Source organism: Oncorhynchus mykiss, chromosome 18 (assembly GCF_013265735.2).
Source record: "Oncorhynchus mykiss isolate Arlee chromosome 18, USDA_OmykA_1.1, whole genome shotgun sequence".
Lineage (NCBI taxonomy): Eukaryota > Metazoa > Chordata > Actinopteri > Salmoniformes > Salmonidae > Oncorhynchus > Oncorhynchus mykiss.
The window spans coordinates 6,486,399-6,510,234 of NC_048582.1; the positions used below are offsets into that span (position 1 = coordinate 6,486,399).

Here is a 23,836-nt window from a genome sequence, read left to right on the forward strand (position 1 = left end):
GCGGCGGAGCAGCATCGGTCTCCGGCTCAACAATCCCCAGCACCATACAACCACCCCGAGAGACAACAACATGTGTCTGTTTCTATAGGAGGATACAGGTGTAGATTTCTATTCAGAAACGTGCAGAGCACATGAAGAGAAAAGGAAAAGCTTACTGTTATTTCGTCGAGGATGATCGGAAAGAGGAGTCTCCTCTGTTGTGTCTTTTCCAGTTGGGTCGAATGACATTCTTTCTCTCAACAGCTATTTTCAATTTAGCTCTGAATTCTAAACTCGAATCAGCCGGAATAAATCGAACGAGTTGGTGTGCGCGCACCACCACACATCATTTCTCAGCCTTGTCAGATAACCCTATCGTGCACTAGCCTTGGAGCTCGCTTATGCCTGTAACTAAGTAATTGCTCAGGTTACAGGAAAACCCTGACTACATATCAAACAAATAGACTTACGTGTCTCATATACCTTAGAGAAAACGGGCAGGCACATAGCTGAGCATCTGCCCATTTCATTCCAATGGCATCACAAACCGAATCTTGGGATCAAGACTATACTATTGCGATCGTTTCATTCTTATTATCTAGCCTACTCTCCCGTTGCCCTTTATCAATCCTGTGTTGTAGCCTATCTGGTTCCATTAATCCAACAGCTTTGTTTCTTTACGGCCCTTCTACCAACAATGTCCCATTACATGTTGTAATAACAGTCGCTATGTGGCCAGTGGTCCTTGATATAACCGCCACCCCCCACCCCGTTGACCAGTCGAGCCCTGTTTAAATCGTCCTTTCTCTATACTCTATCCTGATGGATGCTTTAAAGGTTAGGTCCTCGGCTGTAGTCTAATATAGTGTCCACGGTAGTTTGCGTTCGTTGCCTGTCAATTCAACGGTCTGTCTGAGGAGGTTGAGGCTATTCCCACAACAAAAGCCTACAAGATCATTTAGGGATGTCACGAACATGCCCTGGGCTTCGCTTCCACAGAGCCTAGCCTCCTACCGTCATTTTCTCTCACACGGAGCATCCTCTTTACAAGCGGGTAATCCACATATTTTAACGACATAACAGTGCTTTAATTCACCCCAAAACGGTTGGTGTCATGCCTTTGGGTCGACAGGAGCAGCGAAACCGGAGAGAAGTGGTTGATGTGGCCGTTGTCTCTGTGCTTTTGAAATCCATTCGACTCGATGGTTCTTTTCTCGCCGCGGGTTCAGCACCATTAAGGATGGGACAGCTCCCAGGCGCGGGCCCGTCTGGAACACCAGCGTGAGGCAAGAAAGGGGGCGAGCATGGGCTGGCTCGTCTCATCTCGGATAGCAACAAGATAACATTTGGGATGAATGAGATGAAATAATAGATTAAACAAGAATCCCAAACAGATATAGTATTTGACAAAAACAGAATAATGTCAAACCTTGATTACATTGGGATAAGATCACACATCCCATTATTTGCGTGTGGGAAGACTTGGTAACAGATTTAATAAATAAAATAAAAAATACGTTGAGATGATTTTCTGGTGATTTTACAGTCTTTTATGTCCAACAACGAAAATGGTATATCTAAAAAATATATATATATATTGGGGAACGTAGGCTGTTCACATTTAGCAAACAAGTTGCTTAAACAAATACAAAAGATGTATGTATAGGTCTCAATTGGAGGTGCCTTATCATGCTATATGGGCTGTGGCTGTTGAATAATGCACAGCAGACTATCCCCTATACACTAGGTATTTATATATTCTGGTCTGCCTAGTGTGCTTAGTGCCACACTACAGCCTTCCCTGAACCTGCTGAACCCTGGCAGTAAGTGACAGTACACACACACACACACACACACACACACACACACACACACACACACACCAGTAGAGTTGAATTCTCTCCATCTCCTTTCTCTTCAACATGCGTCTGAAGAGACAAGTGAGCCAGTCTGAGTGAGCGTGGCCCAAATGACACCCTATTCCCTATATAGTGCCATTTGGAAAGGTGCCATTTGGGATGCAATCAGAGGAGTGGCCCACTCACTGCTGCAGTTTCCCCCAGGCCCAGGGAAATATGTCACACTGTTGTAGGACTTCCCACCACCACTAGCATTAACCCCAAACAATTTACACTGTTCAAGAAACTTCTCTTAATCGCCCGTGTTCTCTCATCTCTCTCTCACTCTCTCCCATGCTCTCTTTCTCTCTCTCTCTCTCTCTCTCGCTCTCTCTCTCGACAATGCAGAACAATTATGATTCTTTATCAATACTGTATGTTTGACACTGCTTGCAATGGCCAGTGCGGTGTGAGGGTCATCCTATCTGTCATATGACATAAGTCATTGTTACATCACACAATCTGACCTCGGGGTGTAGGCTACTGTCAGTGTGACGTCCTGCTCTGTGATGGAATATGAGTGTCCCTCATCTACTGTAATGTAGCCTGTCAGTATCTCTATCTTTCTGATAACAAAAACAAGGACTTTTAAAGGGGAAATCTGTGATTGGTACATATATTTTTAGACTTCTAAATTAATGATATATTATATACACTTTGATTCTTGAAGAATGTAACTTTTAATTGAGCTTAGTTCAACTGTCGTACCCCATCAGAACCCAACATATAAGCTTGTTTTACTCCATTGTTTGTAAACAATGTAATTTTAATCAATGTCAGACTAATGTGCTATCTCCTTTTCTCTCTCTGAGCTGTCTGTGGTGCTGAATGCTGAATCTCTCTCTCCCCCACTGATGCGTGGTTTATGTATATATTTCTGAGGATTCTGTGGTAACAATTGGGGCTTTAGAGAAAGACACACATTATTCTCAAGGAAAGTTATCTTAAAAAGGGGATTATCCCATATTTCCTGCAGATCCTCTGCTAAAACACACACACACACACACACACACACACACACACACACACACACACACACACACACACACACACACACACACACACACACACACACACACACACACACACATGGTACATCCTCTCAGTAAAGCTTACACTGCTAGAGGGACTACTGTTTTCTGTCTGATGTCTTGTCTTACAGTGGGGCTTAAGTCTAGAGAAGTGACAGGCTGGCAGGCACAATATCCTAGATTACCCAAACTATACTGTACTGTCCTGTACTTAGAGGCCTATGCGAAGGAAATTGATGCAGTATAAGACAACAGTAGTACAGTAGCATTTTGCCTGTGTGTATGTGTGTGTGTGAGTGCGTGTCTGTGTGCCTGCCTCTGCGTGAGTGCACACAGCACCCGTGTGTGCACACAGCACCCGTCTGTATGACCCCTACATAAGCCCCTCTCCGTGCTGGGAACTAGGAGATGAATCAGGCCCCTGAGGAATTCCATCTCTGCCAATTAGTGTTGCTGGTATCACAGCGTCTAGCATGAAACACTAGCTTGCAGCCAGAACCTAATGACCAGGGTTGGTATAAAAAGAGCACATGAATGATACAGTGATCAGGCCTCTTTACTTGTGAAAAGCATTATAATTGTTTATGTAGTAACCATAATTACAGTACTAACTTTTCCTGTATTCCTTTTCCTTGGGGCAACTGAATATGAGCTTAGGCTAGAGCAATTAAATATTGGATAACTTTTCAGTTAGTTAAAAAAAAAAACTATTTCACTTGCTCACTCCAACTTATCTACCACAAGCCTGTAGGTCTACCATCTCGAATTTCCTCATGCATATTTAAAAGTAACTCAACGAATAGTTCTAAAGTAGGCTAGCTAACATTAGGAAGAAGATACATGCTCTCTACATAGAATTCCTAGGCGTTTGGCTTGGAGCAATTTCATGTAACACGTGGCGAACGTTGATGACGAGGTTACCATGGTTACCAAGAATTTTCCGATGTGACCGCTGATCCTCCGGTTCAAATAAAAGCCATATAATTTGCCAACGTCCTACTAACAATTTTGGTAAGTTGAAGTAACGCTCTCACGAAGGAATTTTATGATAATGAAAGTTGCCTAAGTTAACACACTTCGTCATGGCTCAATCATTGCAACTTGACAGTAGTAGCTAACAAGCTAACTAAAGCTAGCTGGCTAGCTAGCTGAGGTCCTCTGTCCAGTTTGTTCATTGGTACTGACAGTGGCACTTGGCTTCGTTATTATTCGTTTTCTGGATGGAAATTATAAAGAATTACTGTTCATTCAAAGATTACATGTCCGTGCAACAATATCTTCTTATTTCTGAATTAATACAGATAAAGTGGATCTGAAATGGACATCAATGATGTAGTAGTCCAGAAGCTTCACACATAGCATAGAACTGTGTTCTTCTCTATCAGAGTAATAGCTGGTGATCAAGAGGTAAGTGTAATTTATGTTTTACAGAATGGTATCTTCCACATTGCTATGGTTATTAGAGAATTGACATTGACCTCAATGACCGTACAGGTGAATGAAGACACTGGAGCCAGAGCCAAGATGGCAGCCATGGCAAGAAACATCTCCAAGGACTGGACCTACCTCTATGAGAGGCTCTTCTCCAAGCTGTCCGATGAGGGCTTCCACGACATGTGGAGCATTGGTGGCTTCCTCGTCGTATTCATCTTCTGCACCATCGTCATCACCCTGACTCTAGCTGTCATATTCAGCTGGTGCTGTGGCTGGTGCTTCGAACAGCCGATCCTGGGGTCCAGCAAGATCAGCGTGCTGCTCTCGCCACCAGAACTGTCCAGACAGAAGTCTATGCAGACACAGGCACCCAGTTTATCGAAACAGAGCCTGTCCAGACAGAAGTCTATGCAGACACAGACACCCAGTTTATCGAAACAGAGCCTGTCCAGACAGAAGTCTATGCAGACACAGGCACCCAGTTTATCGAATCAGAGCCTGTCCAGACGGATATCCACCTCGAGGTCTATGATGGATCCAAAGCATCCCATAGAGTCCGTTTGGAGTCCTGAGTCTGTGCCCGATGTGCAAAAGACTGAGAAAAGCAGCAAGAACAAGAAGCTTAAAGCTGGATCTGCGAAAGTAAAGAGTAAAATCCAACCTGCATCCAGGATTGTGAGGAACAGAGATGTACCAGTATAGCTTCGGGCTACCAGACCAAATCTGCTTTTGTACCTATGTGTCTGACGGACCTCTGTGACAGCCTCATTAGATGTTTCAAGTAAAGCCTCTCAATTTCAAGTTGTATTAGTCATCTGTGCAGGATACACATGGTATACACTGTCCAATGAAACGCTTACTTGCATTTTTGCTTTCCTTACCAAAACGATCAGTGTTTTGGAAACACGTAAGGTTAGGCTTATATGTAGTTGTTGTAGACATTTAGAGTCAAACACAACATTATTTGCAGGGGCCTGTCATTGATTTGTGCAAAATACACATTATTTATTTATTTATTTTGTATTTATTTTTTACCCCTTTTTCTCCCCAATTTCGTAGTATCCAATTGTTGTAGTAGCTACTATCTTGTCTCATTGCTACAACTCCCGTACGGGCTCGGGAGAGACGAAGGTTGAAAGTCATTGCGTCCTCTGATACACAACCCAACCAAGCCGCACTGCTTCTTAACACAGCGCGCATCCAACCCGGAAGCCAGCCGCACCAATGCGCCGGAGGAAACACCGTGCACCTGGCCACCTTGGTTAGCGTGCACTGCGCCAGGCCCGCCACAGGAGTCGCTGGTGCTCGATGAGACAAGGACACCCCTACCGACCAAGCCCTCCCTAACCCGGGCGACGCTAGGCCAATTGTGCGTCGCCCCACGGACCTCCCGGTCGCAGCCGGTTACGACAGAGCCTGGGCGCGAACCCAGGGACTCTGATGGCACAGCTGGCGCTGCAGTACAGCGCCCTTAACCACAAGACACATTTAAATGAAAAGGAGTCTCCGCACACTCAGGATCAATGCACAACTTTCAATTGATTTAGGCTGAGCATTCGGTCGTCAGACCTTCATCAGTGCACAAGTGCACAAGACACAGGCATCAACAACCAGGGTTGTGTAGGTTACTTTCTAAATGTAATCTATTACAGTTACTAGTCACCTGTCCAACACTGTAATTAGTAATGTAACTTTTGGATTACCAAAACTCAGTCATGTAATCAGATTACTTTCAGATATTTTTGGATTCATTTCCCCATTAGAAGAAGACTTAAAAAGATCCATCAAACGTATTTGGTGTGTCGTCAGAGTGGTCTCTGATTGGTGGTCATCATTTGGTGTGTCATCATAGTGGTCTCTGATTGGTGGTCATCATTTGGTGTGTCATCATAGTGGTCTCTGATTGGTGGTCATCATTTGGTGTGTCATCATAGTGGTCTCTGATTGGTGGTCATCATTTGGTGTGTCATAGTGGTCTCTGACTTGTCATCAGACTCACTCAGGTGGAACAAAATTCTGTCAACGACAATGAGAATGTCATTATTTTGCTGTCTACTTCTAAAACATTTGAAGATGATAAGATGTTTTTTATCAAAGAAAATCTTGTTCAAACCACAGACTTTTATTTGGGATCACACTCAAAAGATTGGTCACACTCATCACTTTCCCCTGTATTACTGAAATAGGACACAACGAGGCAGCATTTAGCTACTCTTGAACATTTCAACACCATGTTGTAGTTAGTCGGCCTATGTAGGCTGTGTTTCGGACTCCCCCTGCTGGTTAAAAGCTGCAATTGCATTTCACAATCTTCATCCCTCCACCGCACATTAACATCATCCAAAGAGCCCATATTCCTAAATGGTTTCAGATTCGGAGTGCTGATCGAGGATCCGTTATGACCTGATCCTAGATTTGAGATTATGAATACGGGCCGAGGACTCCTGGAATACCAGAGAGAGTGAAACATATCTGGGAAATAGAGATGGGAAGCTAGCTGGCAATACTGAACTAATTCATTTCACTCTAAAAAAAAAAAAAAGTGTGAAGTATTATACAAAATCCACACTTTTTGTTGGTATTATTCGCTCAAGACAAAATGTTTCCGAACTTTGCCAAACGTTCCGAACACTGAACACACCCCTCGAGCCGTGACGTATCACGTGACACACCATTCTTCCGGTACAACAAGGAAGAGTGGAATCGGAGAGATGTGATACCGCTAACTTGCTAATAATGTAGCTATTGTTTCGTCGTGTATCTATCTATATTAATATATTTGGCCTCTTACAATGTCAGAATCACCAGATACACGCAGTTTGGTTTCTGCGTCATCCCAGCTCAATTTAATGGAAATAGATACGGTGAGTGGGACTGTCGCGCTTATGGCTGTTTCTCAACAGTTCTTGATTTTCTTGATAGATAGCTAAACCTAGCATTTTTGGGGGATAGATGCGCTAAATATGAGCGTTTGTTTGTGCAATTAAAGCTGTAGCTAGCATTAGTCTTATTTTGCTGGTTGTCAAATGTGTAGCATGCTAGTGGGCTACTTTGTTGTCTTTTCTTTGGCTTAGCACAGCCACGTCTCTGCTATACGTTTAATATCCGATTAAAGATCGCTAGAACCATAGAATTAGGTAGAATAGTAATATAATGAGATGTCTATGACTAGAGCGACCACGGAGCTCGATAGACTTCATTGTGCTGAACACATATTGCATACCTTATCTATTCTCCTCAGATCGACGATAAAGAGTTTGACATTCCCCAAGTTGACACCCCGCCTACATTGGAGAGCATCCTGAATGAGGTAACTGGCTCTCATCTTTCAATAACTACATATTCCATTTCAAATGCTGCAGGAATCTGACATCTTCTAGCTCCCCGACTTCTTACAGAACAATACAATGTTGTGTAAGGAAGTCAACACATTGGGGTAGCCAGCCCTACATCCATATCTGGGCTAACAGTTGTGATACTTCCGTCTCCTGTTTTAGCCTGAGGATGAGGAGGAGCCCTTCATCCTGGAGGACACGTGTCTGCTGAACACAGAGAACATCGACGCCCACTCCTGTGAGACCTCCTCACTGGCCAGCTCCGACAGCGGTGACCGCACACACCTCAAACGGTAGCACACACACACTCTCAGCTATGTCTTACTATACTTGTGAGGGCTTTATGGGGACCAACAATTGATTCCCATTGAAAATTATGTTTTCCCTAAACCTAACCCTTAATTCTAATCCTAACCTTATACCTAACTCATAAGCCTAAAATAGCCTTTTTACAAGTGAGGACTGGCAAAATGTCCTCACTTCTCTGAATTTTAGTTGGTTTGCTATTCTAGTGAGGACTTCTGGTACCCGCAAGTATGGTAAAATGTGTACACACACAGTTTTGTATCGCTATCCTTGTGGGGACCAAAGAATGGATTCCCAATCCAACATCCTATTTTCCCGAACACTAAATGTAACCCTAACCCTTAACCTAACTCCTAATGGGCAGGTTTTGAGACCCTTCTGTGATGGGCTGTATTCAGCAGGTTACATTATGCATTACGGGTACAGTTAACTGACATTTGTCGTCACAACTGAGATTCTAATTTAAGTCTATCCGTGTGTGTGTGTGTGTGTGTGTGTGTAGGAAGAGGAAGACAGTGGAGCTCAGCACTACAGTCCATGGCTCTGTGCTCCGACACAGCATCCTGAAAGGCATCTCTGCTCAGATAGTCTCAGCCGCTGTGAGTCACACACACACACACACACCCACCACACTCACAACCAACACCACACACACACCCACCACACTCACAACCAACACCACACACACACCCACCACACTCACAAGCAACACCACACATACACACACACCACACTCACAACCAACACCACACACACACACCACACTCACAACCAACACCACACACACACACACCACCAACACCACACAACCAACACCAAACACAACACAACACCACAAACACAACACAACACCACACAGCTTTCAATTTGTACATTTTGTCATGCATCACTGAAATGTACTTTTTCCTTCCTTGTTCTTCAGGACAAAGTAGATGCTGGACTGCCAACTGCAGTAGTAAGTACAGTCATCACATACTATACTGTAGTGCTGCTTTCACCCTTTCTAGACTGTCTTCTCTCTGTTTCGACACTGTCTTCTCTCTGTTTCTACACGGTCTTCTCTCTGTTTCTACACGGTCTTCTCTCTGTTTCTACACGGTCTTCTCTCTGTTTCTACACGGTCTTCTCTCTGTTTCTACACGGTCTTCTCTCTGTTTCTACACGGTCTTCTCTCTGTTTCTACACGGTCTTCTTTCTGTTTCTACACTGTCTTCTCTCTGTTTCTACACTGTCTTCTCTCTGTTTCTACACTGGTCCTCTTCTCTAGTTAAATGTCTTCTCTCTTTCTAGACTGGTCCTCTTCTCTCTGTTTCTAGACTGGTCCTCTTCTCGAGTTAAATGTCTTCTCTCTTTCTAGACTGGTCCTCTTCTCTCTGTTTCTAGACTGGTCCTCTTCTCGAGTTAAATGTCTTCTCTGTTTCTAGACTGTGTCTGGTGTGATCGTAGTGGGAACGTCTCATGGCCTGGCTCTAGTGTTTGGTAAGTCCTTAACATATCAGTGATTAGTACTGCAGTCATATAATCATTGACATGAGCCAGTGCAATGCATGGTTAAGGACAAGGTAGTAACTAACTAACTAAGTTGAGGTTGTGTTAACTCTGAATTCAACTGAAGATTGTTATATATTTAGTTGGTTGTTGTCTCTCTGTCTGTCTGGGCTAACTCTGAATGGACAGGAAAAGGTACATTCCTCCAATAGCTCTTTCTCTCTTTCTCTCTTTCTCTCTTTCGCTCTGTCTCTCTCTCTCTGTCTCTTTCTCTCTGTCTCTGTCTCTCTCTGTCTCTGTCTCTGTTTCTCTCTGTCTCTTTGTCTCTGTCTCTCTCTCTTTCTGTCTCGATCTCTGTCTCTCTTTCTCTGTCTCTCTGTTTCTCTGTCTCTTTGTCTCTGTCTCTCTCTCTTTCTGTCTCGATCTCTGTCTCTCTTTCTCTGTCTCTCTGTACAGTCATATTGTAGACATTGGGCTCAACATCGGCATGTTGTCATATTGTCTGCACGTGCTATTTCATTTCTCCGGGTGGTTTTTGAATAAGGTCGTTTGTCTGTGTCGTTCATCCGGCTGGTCCAGACATGTGTTGTTGTATGTAGTGTGTTGTCATTCACTACTGTGTGCAGCATGTTTTTGGTTGATGCTGTAAGCAGAACATGTGTTTTGACTGATCTCCATATGTTTATAAAGACGGACTGTCCCAGTGTCTGTTGTTGTCCTATGACAGTATAAGAGTTAAGAGCGGCCTCTCCCATAGTGCTTGGCTCCACAGTGCGTTGCCTGATGGGTAATGCGTTTTTCTCCTTCAGATCTGAACCAGGCTCTCCGTTTGTGCTTGGGAAGCACGGCGACAGGGGCGGAGTACGGAGCCGTCTCCGCCCTCAGCATCAACCATGACTGCACCCGCCTGCTCTGTGGCTTCGCCAAGGGACATATCACCATGTGGGATCTGGCCAATGGGAAGCTTCTGCGAACCATTACCGACGCCCACCCACCCGGCACCGCCATCTTACATGTCAAGGTAGTCTGTCTGTACAAGTCAAGTTGAATTGAAACGTGTCTTCTGCTCAGATCGTCTCTATTGAACTCCTCGGTTGTCCCTCTCTCTCTCTCTGTCTCAGTTCACCGATGACCCTACGCTGGCAGTGTGCAACGACAGCGGTGGCTCTGTGTTTGAGCTGGCTTTCAGGTAATACTCATTTGTCTCCTCAGAGATTGTGTGTGTGTGTGAAGTTACCTGCAGTGACTGACAGGGGGCAGTATTGCTCTGCAGACACTAGGAGTGATGTGCTGGTTGACTCAACATGCAGTCCCCGCGGACACTGTGGGCGGGTGGGTTTAGGGCCATGTAATATTGTGTGGATGAAGGGCGGGTGGGTGGCGTGCCGGTTGAATAAAGGGAAAACAATGCATCAAAACATCCATAAATGTATAATTAGTTTGCATATCTATCGGCTACATTGAGTTTTATCTTTCCTTGTGTCTATCTGGCATTAGTGTGTAAGCGTCACTTTTAGGGCCAAATACAGTACAACCACATGAAGGTTTTATCTACAACTGCACTCTGGTGAACATAGTGTAGGTGGATATTTAAACCAATGGGTGGAAACGAGAGGCAAACAGGACATTCTGTAGCCTGTTGCCGTCCACAAAAGACAAACAGGACATTCTGTAGCCTGTTGCCGTCCACAAAAGACAAACGGGACATTCTGTAGCCTGTTGCCGTCCACAAAAGACAAACGGGACATTCTGTAGCCTGTTGCCGTCCACAAAAGACAAACGGGACATTCTGTAGCCTGTTGCCGTCCACAAAAGACAAACGGGACATTCTGTAGCCTGTTGCCGTCCACAAAAGACAAACGGGACATTCTGTAGCCTGTTGCCGTCCACAAAAGACAAACAGGACATTCTGTAGGCTGTTCCAGCCCACAAAAGACAAACGGGACATTCTGTAGCCTGTTGCAGCCCACATAACAGGCCCAGTCTATATCAGTCTATAGCAGGCCCAGTCTATAGCAGGCCCAGTCTATAGCAGGCCCAGTCTATAACAGGCCCAGACTGTAACAAACTACAGCAGGCCCAGGCCGTAGCAGGCCCAGGCCGTAGCAGGCCCAGTCTATAGCAGGCCCAGGCCGTAGCAGGCCCAGACTATAACAGGCCCAGACTATAACAGGCCCAGACTATAACAGCCCCAGACTATAACAGGCCCAGACTATAACAGTCTATAACAGGCCCAGACCATAGCAGGCCCGGTCAATAACAGGCCCAGTCTGTAACAGACCCAGACTATTCCAGGTCCAGTCCATAATGGTCCCAGACCATAACAGGCCCAGTCTATATCAGTCTATAGCAGGCCCAGTCTATAGCAGGCCCAGGCCGTAGCAGGCCCAGACTATAACAGGCCCAGACTATAACAGGCCCAGACTATAACAGGCCCAGTCCGTAACAGACCCAGGCTATAACAGTTTATAACAGACCCAGTCTGTTACAGGCCCTAAATATAACAGGCCCAGTCTGTAGCAGGCCAAGTCTGTAGCAGGCCCAGACTGTAACAGACTGTAGCAGGCCCAGACTATAGCAGGCCCAGACTGTAAAAGGGTTAGGTTAGGGTCAGGTGGGGTTAGGGTCAGGTGGGGTTGGGTTAGGGTCAGGTGGGGTTAGGTTAGGGTCGTGTGGGGTTAGGGTCGCGTGGGGTTGGGTTAGGGTCGGGTGGGGTTAGATTAGAGTTGGGTTTAGTGTTGGGTGTGGTTAGAGTTAGGTTAGGGTCATGTGGGGTTAGGTTAGGGGTGAGGTTAGGGTGGGGGTTGGGTGGGGTTAGGTTAGGGTCGCGTGGGGTTAGGGTCGGGTGGGGTTAGGTTAGAGTTAGGGTCAGGTGGGGTTAGAGTTTGTTGGGTTAGGGTGGGGTTAGGGTTAGGCTGAGGTTAAGGTCGGGTGGGGTTAGGGTCGGGTTAGGTTAGGGTTAACGTCTGGTGTGGACGGAATTCATCTCCCAGTGTCTGGTGGAAAGCAGACTGAACCAGGTTTTCCTCTTGGATTTTGCCTGTGCTTAGCTACATTACATGTATGGGTTTATCCTGAAAGATGACAAGCATACTCATAACATGATGCAGCCACCACTATGCTTTAAAATATGGAGAGTGGTACTCAGTAATGTTGTTTTTTTTGCAGTATAACTTTAGTGCCGTGTTGCAAACAGGATGCATGTTTTGGAATATTTGTATTCTGTACAGGCTTCCACCTTTTCACTCAATGAGGTTATTATTGTGGAGTAACTACAAATGTTGTTGACCCATCCTCAGTTTTCTCCCAACACAACCATTAAACTCTGTAACCGTTTTAAAGTCACCATTGGCCTCATGGTGAAATCCATGAGCAGTTTCCTTCCTCTCCGGCAACTGAGTTAGGAAGGACGCCTGTATCTTTGTAGTGACACCATCCATATTGTAATTAATAACTTCACCATGCTGAAAGGAATAGTCAATGTCTTATTTTTACCCATCTACCAATAGGAGCCCTTCTTTGTGAGGCATTGGAAAACCTCCCTAGTCTTTGTGGTTGAATCTGTGTTTGAAATTCACTGCTCTACTGAAAGGGACCTTACAGATAATTGTATGAGTTGGGTACAGAGATGAGGTACACACTACTATTGCAACTTATGGGACTTGTTTAAGCACATTTTTACTCCAGTACTTATTTCGGCTTGCAATAACAAAGGGGTTGATTACTTATTGACTCAAAACATTTCAGCTTTTCATGTTCAATTAATTCGTAAAAATAATAAAATAAAATAAAAATCCACTTTGACATTATGGGTTATTGTGACAAAAACATCTAAATGCAATCCATTTTAAATTCGGGCTGTAACACAACAGAATGTGGTAGGATGTCGAGGGGTGTGAATACTTTCTGAAGGCTCTGTAGTTGGTTTATTTTGGACCCTCACATGGTCTTCCTATACATTCAAGCACCCCTGTCACTGTCTGTAACCACAGTCTAACAGTACATTATTTTAATGAGGTATTACAGCGAGACAGGGTGTGTGTGTGTGTGTGTAATGAGGTATTACAGTGAGACAGAATGACCCCTGCTCTGTTTGACATTATTATACAAAGCTGTCTCTCTTATTCAGGTCAGATTAATGGAAATGGGGGGAGAAGTACTTTTTTTGGTTTTCTGGCTTCTCTAAGGCTGTGTCCCAAATGGCTCCCTATAAAGTGCACTACATCTGACCAGGGCCCATAGGGTGCCGTTTGGGACTCATCCACTCTGTTCTGTACTGCGTGTGTGTATGTCAGAATGTGAGGGCTTTAGGGGAAATAGGATATTCAATATTGTTCTAATGAACCACAGTCCTACTTTGGGACTGGAGTTATGTTTATTTTGTTAGTCTGTGAGGAGCTTGTTTTTGTATATCTTTAGTTGTTTTGTTCTCTCTCACTCTCCTTTCCCTCCTCCCTCTTCTCTCTACCCTCCTCCCTCTTCTCTCTACCCTCCTCCCTCTTCTCTCTACCCTCCTCCCTCTTCTCTCTCCCCTCCTCCCTCTTCTCCCCCTCTTTCCTCTCGCTCTCCCTCCTCTCTCTGTCTCTCCTCCCTCCTCTCTCTTCTCTCCTCCCTCCTCTCTTTCTCTCCCCCCTCCTCTCTCTTCTCTCCTCCCTCCTCTCTCTCCCCCCTCCTCTCTCTCTCTCTCTCTGTGTGTAGGAGGTTGATGGGGATGCGTACATGTGAGTCTCGTTGTCTGTTCAGTGGCTCTAAGGGAGAGGTGTGTAATGTGGAGCCTCTCCTTACCGCCCCGGACCTGAAGGATCACCCCATCACACAGTACTCTCTCCTGGCCATGGCCTCTCTTACTAAGGTAAACCCTGTACCAGGTTTCCCCAACTGGCGACAATTATTTGACCCCCCTTGTTTTCTGAGCAAAAAAAAATACAACTTATTTTTATAAAAATATTTTATTGTTGAACAAAAAAAACTGTAAAATCACCAGCAAATCAGCTCCAAATGATTTTAATTTTGGAAATATGTTCCCTAGTTTATTAGGTACACCCCCCCCCCCCCCCCCCCCCCAACCCCCCGTTCACCAAAATGGTTTGCTCCTACAGACAGTTTAGTCATGTGGCTTGGTATATAAAGCAGGCATCAAGGCATTCAGTTACTGTTGGATTGAACGTTAGAATGGTCTAAATGACCTAAGCGACTCTCAGAAACTGACAGCCTCCTGGGCTTTTCACGCACGACGCTCTAGTGTTTACCGGGAATGGTGTGACAAACAAAACATCCAGTCAGCCGAAGTCCTGTGGGAGAAAACAGCTCGTTGAAGGAGAATGGTAAGAATCGTGGGAACTAACAGGCTGGCCACAAACAAGCAAATAATGGCATCTGAACGGCCTCTCGGAACACGCAACTCATCGCTCCTTGTCACGGATGGGCTATCTCAGCAGACGACCACACCGGGGTCCTATCAGCTACAAACAAGGAGAAACTGCTGCAGTGGGCAGGCCATCACCAACACTGCTGCAGTGGGCAGGCCATCACCAACACTGCTGCAGTGGGCAGGCCATCACCAACACTGCTGCAGTGGGCAGGCCATCACCAACACTGCTGCAGTGGGCAGGCCATCACCAACACTGACAGTTAAGTAGTGGAAAAACACTGCCTGGTCTGATGAATGTTTCGTCATGGCGATGGCAGTCAGGATGTGGTGTAAGCAGTCATGACCTCTGCCTGGGGTCAAAGGTAAAGACTGGTGGTGTATTCCTGCCATGCGTTAGGGTCCCTATTCCTGCCATGCGTTAGGGTTCCTATTCCTGCCACGCGTTAGGGTCCCTATTCCTGCCACGCGTTAGGGTCCCTATTCCTGCCACGCGTTAGGGTCCCTATTCCTGCCACGCGTTAGGGTCCCTATTCCTGCCATGCGTTAGGGTTCCTATTCCTGCCACGCGTTAGGGTCCCTATTCCTGCCATGCGTTAGGGTTCCTATTCCTGCCACGCGTTAGGGTCCCTATTCCTGCCACGCGTTAGGGTCCCTATTCCTGCCACGCGTTAGGGTCCCTATTCCTGCCACGCGTTAGGGTCCCTATTCCTGCCACGCGTTAGGGTCCCTATTCCTGCCACGCGTTAGGGTCCCTATTCCTGCCACGCGTTAGGGTCCCTATTCCTGCCACGCGTTAGGGTCCCTATTCCTGCCACGCGTTAGGGTCCCTATTCCTGCCACGCGTTAGGGTCCCTATTCCTGCCACGCGTTAGGGTCCCTATTCCTGCCACGCGTTAGGGTCCCTATTCCTGCCACGCGTTAGGGTCCCTATTCCTGCCACGCGTTAGGGTCCCTATTCCTGCCACGCGTTAGGGTCCCTATTCCTGCCACGCGTTAGGGTCCCTATTCCTGCCACGCGTTAGGGTCCCTTGATACCAATTGAGCAAAGTTTCCATGTCCTGGAAAATTCAGGCTGTTCTGGAGGCAAAGGGGGGGGTCTGACCCAGTACTAGATGGTTTACCTAATAAACTGGCCACAGAGTGTACGTGATCGTATTAAAAATGTAAGCAAGGTTTGAAATGATTATGTTTAAGTCATGTTATCTGTTTGGGCTTCTTGCGGTCAATTTGCAGTCTAGAAATGATTTGTAATTCTGTTCTGGACCCCTGACCATCTGCTAAAGAATTAACAGCCCTGCAGCTGAATCCTACACAGTACACACTATACACTACACCCTACACCCTACACACTTCACCCTACACACTTCACACTATACACTACACGCTACACACTATACACTATACACTACACACTACACACTATACACTATACACTACACAGTACACACTATACACTACACCCTTCACCCTACACACTTCACACTACACACTACACGCTACACACTATACACTATACACTACACACTACACCCGACACACTATACACTACACACTATACACTATACACTACACCCTACACACTATACCCTACACACTATACCCTACACACTATACACTACACGCTACACACTATACACTATACACTACACACTACACCCGACACACTATACACTACACCCTACACACTATACCCTACACACTACACGCTACACACTACACACTATACACTATACACTACACACTACACACTACACACTATACACTACACACTACACCCGACACACTATACACTACACACTACACGCTACACACTATACACTACACTACACCCTACACACTACACACTACACCCTATACCCTATACCCTATACCCTATACCCTATACCCTATACACTACACACTACACACTATACACTATGCACTACATCCTACACCCTATACACTACCCCTACACACTATACACTACACCCTACACCCTACACGCTATACACTACACTCTATACCCTATACCCTATACACTACACACTATACACTACACACTATACACTATACACTACACACTATACACTACACACTACACACTACACCCTACACGCTATACACTACACCCTACACACTATACCCTACACACTATACCCTACACACTATACACTACCCCCTACACACTATACACTACACCCTACACCCTACACCCTACACGCTACACACTACACCCTACACGCTATACACTACACCCTATACCCTATACACTACACACTATACACTACACACTATACACTACACCCTACACACTATACACTACACACTATACACTACACACTATACACTATACCCTACACACTATACACTACACCCTACACACTATACACTACACCCTACACACTATACACTACACACTATACACTACACCCTACACACTATACACTACACACTATACACTACAAACTATACACTACACACTATACACTACACACTATACACTATACCCTACACCCTACACACTACACACTACACCCTACACGCTATACCCTATACCCTATACCCTATACACTACACCCTACACACTACACCCTACACCCTACACGCTACACACTACACACTATACCCTACACACTATACCCTACACACTATACACTATACACTATACACTACACCATACACACTACACCATACACCCTACACACTACACCCTACACACTATACACTACACACTATACACTATACACTACACCCTATACCCTATACACTACACACTATACACTACACCATACACTACACCATACACCCTACACACTACACGCTACACACTACACACTATACCCTACACCCTATACACTATACACTACCCCCTACACACTATACACTACACACTACACCCTACACGCTACACACTACACCCTACACGCTATACACTACACCCTATACCCTATACACTACACACTATACACTATACCCTATACCCTAAACACTATACACTACACACTACACCATACACCCTACACACTACACCCTACACCCTACACGCTACACACTACACACTATACCCTACAACCTATATACTATACACTATACACTATACCCTATACACTACACCCTACACACTATACCCTATACACTCCACACTATACACTATACACTACACACTATACCCTATACACTCCACACTATACCCTATACACTCCACCCTATACACTCCACACTCCACCCTATACACTCCACCCTATACCCTATACACTCCACCCTATACCCTATACACTCCACCCTATACCCTATACACTCCACCCTATACACTATACACTCCACACTATACACTATACACTATACATTACACCCTATACACTCCACCCTATACACTCCACACTCCACCCTATACACTCCACCCTATACACTCCACACTATACACTCCACCCTATACACTCCACCCTCCACCCTATACACTACACACTATACACTATACACTCCACCCTATACACTCCACCCTATACACTCCACACTCCACCCTATACACTCCACCCTATACACTCCACACTCCACCCTATACACTCCACCCTATACACTCCACACTATACACTCCACCCTATACACTCCACCCTCCACCCTATACACTCCACCCTATACACTACACACTATACACTATACCCTATACACTCCACACTCCACCCTATACACTCCACCCTATACACTCCACACTCCACACTATACACTCCACCCTATACACTACACACTATACACTATACACTCCACCCTATACACTCCACCCTATACACTCCACACTCCACCCTATACACTCCACACTCCACACTATACACTCCACCCTATACACTCCACACTCCACACTCCACCCTATACACTCCACACTCCACACTATACACTCCACCCTATACACTATACACTCCACCCTCCACCCTATACACTCCACCCTATACACTACACACTACATTGACACCCTACAGTTAACATTGTTAATGTTATTTTTGTCTTACTCTTCAATTCCACTGAGAATATTTGTCTGTTTTCAATCCAACACGAGTTTGTTCCTTTCAGATTCTAGTGATCGGACTGAAGCCTTCTCTCAAAGTGTGGATGACATTTCCCTATGGCAAGGTACCTCTTCTCTCATCTAGGTCTTCCCCCTCCCCCTCACAACCCTTCACCTCTCTCTCGTTATCCTTCTCTGACCTCTCTTCCCCTTCACAACCCTTCCTCTCTCTCTCTCGTTATCCTTCTCTGACCTCTCTTCCCCCTCACAACCCTTCACCTCTCTCTCGTTATCCTTCTCTGACCTCTCTTCTCCCTCACAACCCTTCACCTCTCTCTCGTTATCCTTCTCTGACCTCTCTTCTCCCTCACAACCCTTCCTCTCTCTCTCGTTATCCTTCTCTGACCTCTCTTCTCCCTCTCCCTCACAACCCTTCACCTCTCTCTCGTTATCCTTCTCTGACCTCTCTTCCCCCTCACAACCCTTCACCTCTCTCGTTATCCTTCTCTGACCTCTCTTCTCCCTCTCCCTCACAACCCTTCCCCTCTCTCTCGTTTTCCTTCTCTGACCTCTCTTCTCCCTCTCCCTCACAACCCTTCCCCTCTCTCTCGTTTTCCTTCTCTGACCTCTCTTCTCCCTCTCCCTCACAACCCTTCACCTCTCTCATTATCCTTCTCTGACCTCTCTTCTCCTTCACAACCCTTCACCTCTCTCTCGTTATCCTTCTCTGACCTCTCTTCTCCCTCACAACCCTTCACCTCTCTCATTATCCTTCTCTGACCTCTCTTCTCCCTCACAACCCTTCACCTCTCTCATTATCCTTCTCTGACCTCTCTTCTCCCTCACAACCCTTCACCTCTCTCATTATCCTTCTCTGACCTCTCTTCTCCTTCACAACCCTTCACCTCTCTCTCGTTATCCTTCTCTGACCTCTCTTCTCCCTCAACCCTTCCTCTCTCTCGTTATCCTTCTCTGACCTCTCTTCTCCCTCACAACCCTTCACCTCTCTCATTATCCTTCTCTGACCTCTCTTCTCCCTCACAACCCTTCCTCTCTCTCTCGTTATCCTTCTCTGACCTCTCTTCTCCCTCAACCCTTCCTCTCTCTCTCGTTATCCTTCTCTGACCTCTCTTCTCCCTCACAACCCTTCCTCTCTCTCTCGTTATCCTTCTCTGACCTCTCTTCCCCCTCACAACCCTTCCTCTCTCTCTCGTTATCCTTCTCTGACCTCTCTTCTCCCTCAACCCTTCCTCTCTCTCTCGTTTTCCTTCTCTGACCTCTCTTCTCCCTCTCCCTCACAACCCTTCCTCTCTCTCTCGTTATCCTTCTCTGACCTCTCTTCTCCCTCAACCCTTCTTCTCTCTCTCGTTATCCTTCTCTGACCTCTCTTCTCCCTCACAACCCTTCACCTCTCTCATTATCCTTCTCTGACCTCTCTTCTCCCTCACAACCCTTCACCTCTCTCATTATCCTTCTCTGACCTCTCTTCTCCCTCACAACCCTTCACCTCTCTCATTATCCTTCTCTGACCTCTCTTCTCCTTCACAACCCTTCACCTCTCTCTCGTTATCCTTCTCTGACCTCTCTTCTCCCTCAACCCTTCCTCTCTCTCGTTATCCTTCTCTGACCTCTCTTCTCCCTCACAACCCTTCACCTCTCTCATTATCCTTCTCTGACCTCTCTTCTCCCTCACAACCCTTCCTCTCTCTCTCGTTATCCTTCTCTGACCTCTCTTCTCCCTCAACCCTTCCTCTCTCTCTCGTTATCCTTCTCTGACCTCTCTTCTCCCTCACAACCCTTCCTCTCTCTCTCGTTATCCTTCTCTGACCTCTCTTCCCCCTCACAACCCTTCCTCTCTCTCTCGTTATCCTTCTCTGACCTCTCTTCTCCCTCAACCCTTCCTCTCTCTCTCGTTTTCCTTCTCTGACCTCTCTTCTCCCTCTCCCTCACAACCCTTCCTCTCTCTCTCGTTTTCCTTCTCTGACCTCTCTTCTCCCTCTCCCTCACAACCCTTCCTCTCTCTCTCGTTATCCTTCTCTGACCTCTCTTCTCCCTCAACCCTTCTTCTCTCTCTCGTTATCCTTCTCTGACCTCTCTTCTCCCTCACAACCCTTCCCCTCTCTCTCGTTTTCCTTCTCTGACCTCTCTTCTCCCTCTCCCTCACAACCCTTCCTCTCTCTCTCGTTATCCTTCTCTGACCTCTCTTCTCCCTCAACCCTTCTTCTCTCTCTCGTTATCCTTCTCTGACCTCTCTTCTCCCTCTCCCTCACAACCCTTCCCCTCTCTCTCGTTTTCCTTCTCTGACCTCTCTTCTCCCTCAACCCTTCTTCTCTCTCTCGTTATCCTTCTCTGACCTCTCTTCTCCCTCACAACCCTTCCTCTCTCTCTCGTTATCCTTCTCTGACCTCTCTTCTCCCTCTCCCTCACAACCCTTCCACTCTCTCTCGTTTTCCTTCTCTGACCTCTCTTCTCCCTCTCCCTCACAACCCTTCCTCTCTCTCGTTATCCTTCTCTGACCTCTCTTCTCCTTCACAACCCTCCCTCTCTCTCGTTATCCTTCTGACCTCTCTTCTCCCTCACAACCCTCCCTCTCTCTCATTATCCTTCTCTGACCTCTCTTCTCCCTCACAACCCTTCCTCTCTCTCGTTATCCTTCTCTGACCTCTCTTCTCCCTCACAACCCTCCCTCTCTCTCATTATCCTTCTCTGACCTCTCTTCTCCCTCACAACCCTTCCTTCCTCTCTCGTTATCCTTCTCTGACCTCTCTTCTCCCTCACCCCTTCCTCTCTCTCTCGTTATCCTTCTCTGACCTCTCTTCTCCCTCAACCCTTCCTCTCTCTCGTTATCCTTCTCTGACCTTTCTTCTCCCTCAACCCTTCCTCTCTCTCGTTATCCTTCCTCTCTCTCTCTCGTTATCCTTCTCTGACCTCTCTTCTCCCTCAACCCTTCCTCTCTCTCGTTATCCTTCCTCTCTCTCTCGTTATCCTTCTCTGACCTCTCTTCTCCCTCAACCCTCTCTCTCGTTATCCTTCTCTGACCTCTCTTCTCCCTCACAACCCTTCCTCTCTCTCGTTATCCTTCTCTGACCTCCCCCCTCACAACCCTTCCTCTCTCTCGTTATCCTTCTCTGACCTCTCTTCCCCCTCACAACCCTTCCTCTCTCTCGTTATCCTTCTCTGACCTCTCTTCTCCCTCACAACCCTTCCTCTCTCTCATTATCCTTCTCTGACCTCTCTTCTCCCTCACAACCCTTCCTCTCGTTATCCTTCTCTGACCTCTCTTCCCCCTCACAACCCTTCCTCTCTCTCTCGTTATTCTTCTCTGACCTCTCTTCCCCCTCACAACCCTTCTTCTCTCTCTCGTTATCCTTCTTTGACCTCTCTTCCCCCTCTCCCGCTCTCCTTCCCACCCTCTCTGTGACCTTATCCCTGTTGTTTGCGCTAATGGGCTCTTGCCTCACTGTAGAACGGCGCTAAAGACCCATAATGTTTTTATAAACGCATCTCTAACCCTTTATTGAATGTCACAATCATAACATGTCTAGCTACTGCTAGGAACAGAGCAGGAGATTGGAGGCTGGGGGGAATAGATGCTGCCTGGCTGGGAACAGAACAGGAGATTGGAGGCTGGGGGGGGGGCACTATAGACGCTGCCTGGCTGGGAACAGAACAGGAGATTGGAGGCTTGGGGGGTGCACAATAGACGCTGCCTGGCTAGGAACAGAACAGGAGATTGGAGGCTTGGGGGGGGGGGGGGGGGCACTATAGACGCTGCCTGGCTAGGAACAGAACTGGAGATTGGAGGCTTGGGGGGGGGGGGGGGGGCACTATAGACGCTGCCTGGCTAGGAACAGAACAGGAGATTGGAGGCTTGGGGGGGGGGCACTATAGACGCTGCCTGGCTAGGAACAGAGCAGGAGAAAGGCCCTGTAATTTCTATTCATTGTATAAAGATTCAGCTATTTGCTGAACTGATTAAAGTACATCAGTCTTCATCATACTCTGTGGTAGTGCCGGTAATAAGGTTTTGTTCACATACAGCAGGCAGAGAGAATATAAAGGACGCTGATTTTGTAAAGGCTGGAGGACATTTTTTTCCAACAACGGTCCTAAGCCGTCGCCCCTGGGTCCTAAGCCGTCGCCCCTGGGGCCCTGGGCATTTGTTTAGGTTCTTCGTATGAGGGTTATTCACCTCATCCTCCACCAGTCTGTAGCACCCACCTCGCTGATACACACTACACCCTGGCAACCATTTTATACACCACAGTACTTACCGTCGATTGGCTGTCGTATTGGAACGGCTAGAAATGGCACCCTGGTCTACAGTAGTGCACTATAAAGGGAATGGGGTGTCATTTGCCCTGGTTTACAGTAGTGCACTATATAGGGAATAGGATGCCATTTGGGACACTGATGAATAAGACCTGTCTATTGTTGTTGATGTTGCAGACGGACCCGACCAGTGTTCCCCAGCTGGCCTGGCAGTTTGTCCCCGTTCAGAAGGTGGTCAACCCCGTCCTGGCATTCTGCAGAGGAGACACCGTACACTTCCTGCTGGTAACACCTCACGTCCTGTTTACTTCCTGGTTACCATTATTCCTTGTTTAGTAAACAATAACAATATATTTTTTTGTTGTTGTTAACCTACTGTCCTGTTGACTGACTGGCTGTTTGTGTCCAGGTGAAGAAGGATGAGACCGGAACCATCCATGTCATCAAGCAAAGACAGCTGCAGCTGAACTGTGACATCATCAGTCTGAATGTAAGTGCCACATGATGTCACTTCAGGATCTTTCTTTACAGGCCACATCTCTTCTCTTTTTAACCCTCTGCCCTTCTCCGTTCCTTCCTCTCATCCTTACTGAATGGGCGTGTTTGACGTCGCAGCTGATTTGACATTTTTAGTCAAGACTGACTGATCTACAAAGAACCTTGCATTATAAATAACTACTCGATATTATTTGTCAGACAGTCACAATTTACTCATGATATACGTCACAGTTTTGAACACAGCC

The 23,836-nt window shown here is 46.4% G+C and overlaps 3 protein-coding genes across 11 annotated transcripts in view; 2 read left to right on the forward strand and 1 right to left on the reverse strand.

The window, feature by feature from the left end:
• The window catches only part of march4l (membrane-associated ring finger (C3HC4) 4, like), a 17,799-nt gene extending 16,530 nt beyond the window's left edge, over positions 1–1,269 (reverse strand). Inside the window, exon 1 of one of the 2 annotated variants that reach the window (XM_036951547.1) lies at positions 1–1,269. This exon is cut by the window's left edge and continues 435 nt beyond it. In XM_036951547.1, the coding sequence (XP_036807442.1) occupies positions 1–72 (72 nt within the window). In that variant the 5' untranslated portion in view covers positions 73–1,269. The other variant, XM_036951548.1, reaches the window with a different exon arrangement.
• Positions 1,270–3,832: 2,563 nt separating this feature from the next.
• On the forward strand, positions 3,833–5,354 carry LOC118941080. Of its 2 annotated transcripts, XM_036951553.1 has the most exons (3): positions 3,833–3,919; positions 4,210–4,315; positions 4,403–5,354. In XM_036951553.1, the coding sequence occupies exon 3, from the start codon at positions 4,433–4,435 to the stop codon at positions 5,042–5,044; it is 612 nt and encodes a 203-aa protein (XP_036807448.1). In that variant the 5' UTR covers positions 3,833–3,919; positions 4,210–4,315; positions 4,403–4,432; the 3' UTR covers positions 5,045–5,354. The 2 variants fall into 2 exon arrangements, with proteins under 2 accessions (XP_036807448.1, XP_036807449.1); XM_036951554.1 differs by lacking the exon at positions 3,833–3,919 and having other exon boundaries at positions 4,192–4,315.
• Positions 5,355–7,004: 1,650 nt separating this feature from the next.
• LOC110514219 (vacuolar protein sorting-associated protein 8 homolog) overlaps positions 7,005–23,836 on the forward strand; it is an 80,206-nt gene continuing 63,374 nt past the window's right edge. For 5 of the 7 annotated variants that reach the window (XM_036951489.1, XM_036951494.1, XM_036951491.1 and 2 more), the window contains exons 1-13: positions 7,005–7,206; positions 7,584–7,652; positions 7,840–7,970; positions 8,486–8,582; positions 8,906–8,938; positions 9,408–9,462; positions 9,661–9,666; positions 10,281–10,492; positions 10,593–10,660; positions 14,170–14,323; positions 18,887–18,946; positions 23,271–23,378; positions 23,503–23,583. In XM_036951489.1, coding sequence (XP_036807384.1) covers positions 7,135–7,206; positions 7,584–7,652; positions 7,840–7,970; positions 8,486–8,582; positions 8,906–8,938; positions 9,408–9,462; positions 9,661–9,666; positions 10,281–10,492; positions 10,593–10,660; positions 14,170–14,323; positions 18,887–18,946; positions 23,271–23,378; positions 23,503–23,583 — 1,146 coding nt within the window. In that variant the 5' untranslated portion in view covers positions 7,005–7,134. The remainder of the gene's footprint in view (positions 7,207–7,583; positions 7,653–7,839; positions 7,971–8,485; positions 8,583–8,905; positions 8,939–9,407; positions 9,463–9,660; positions 9,667–10,280; positions 10,493–10,592; positions 10,661–14,169; positions 14,324–18,886; positions 18,947–23,270; positions 23,379–23,502; positions 23,584–23,836) is intronic. The other 2 variants (XM_036951490.1, XM_036951492.1) reach the window with 1 other exon arrangement.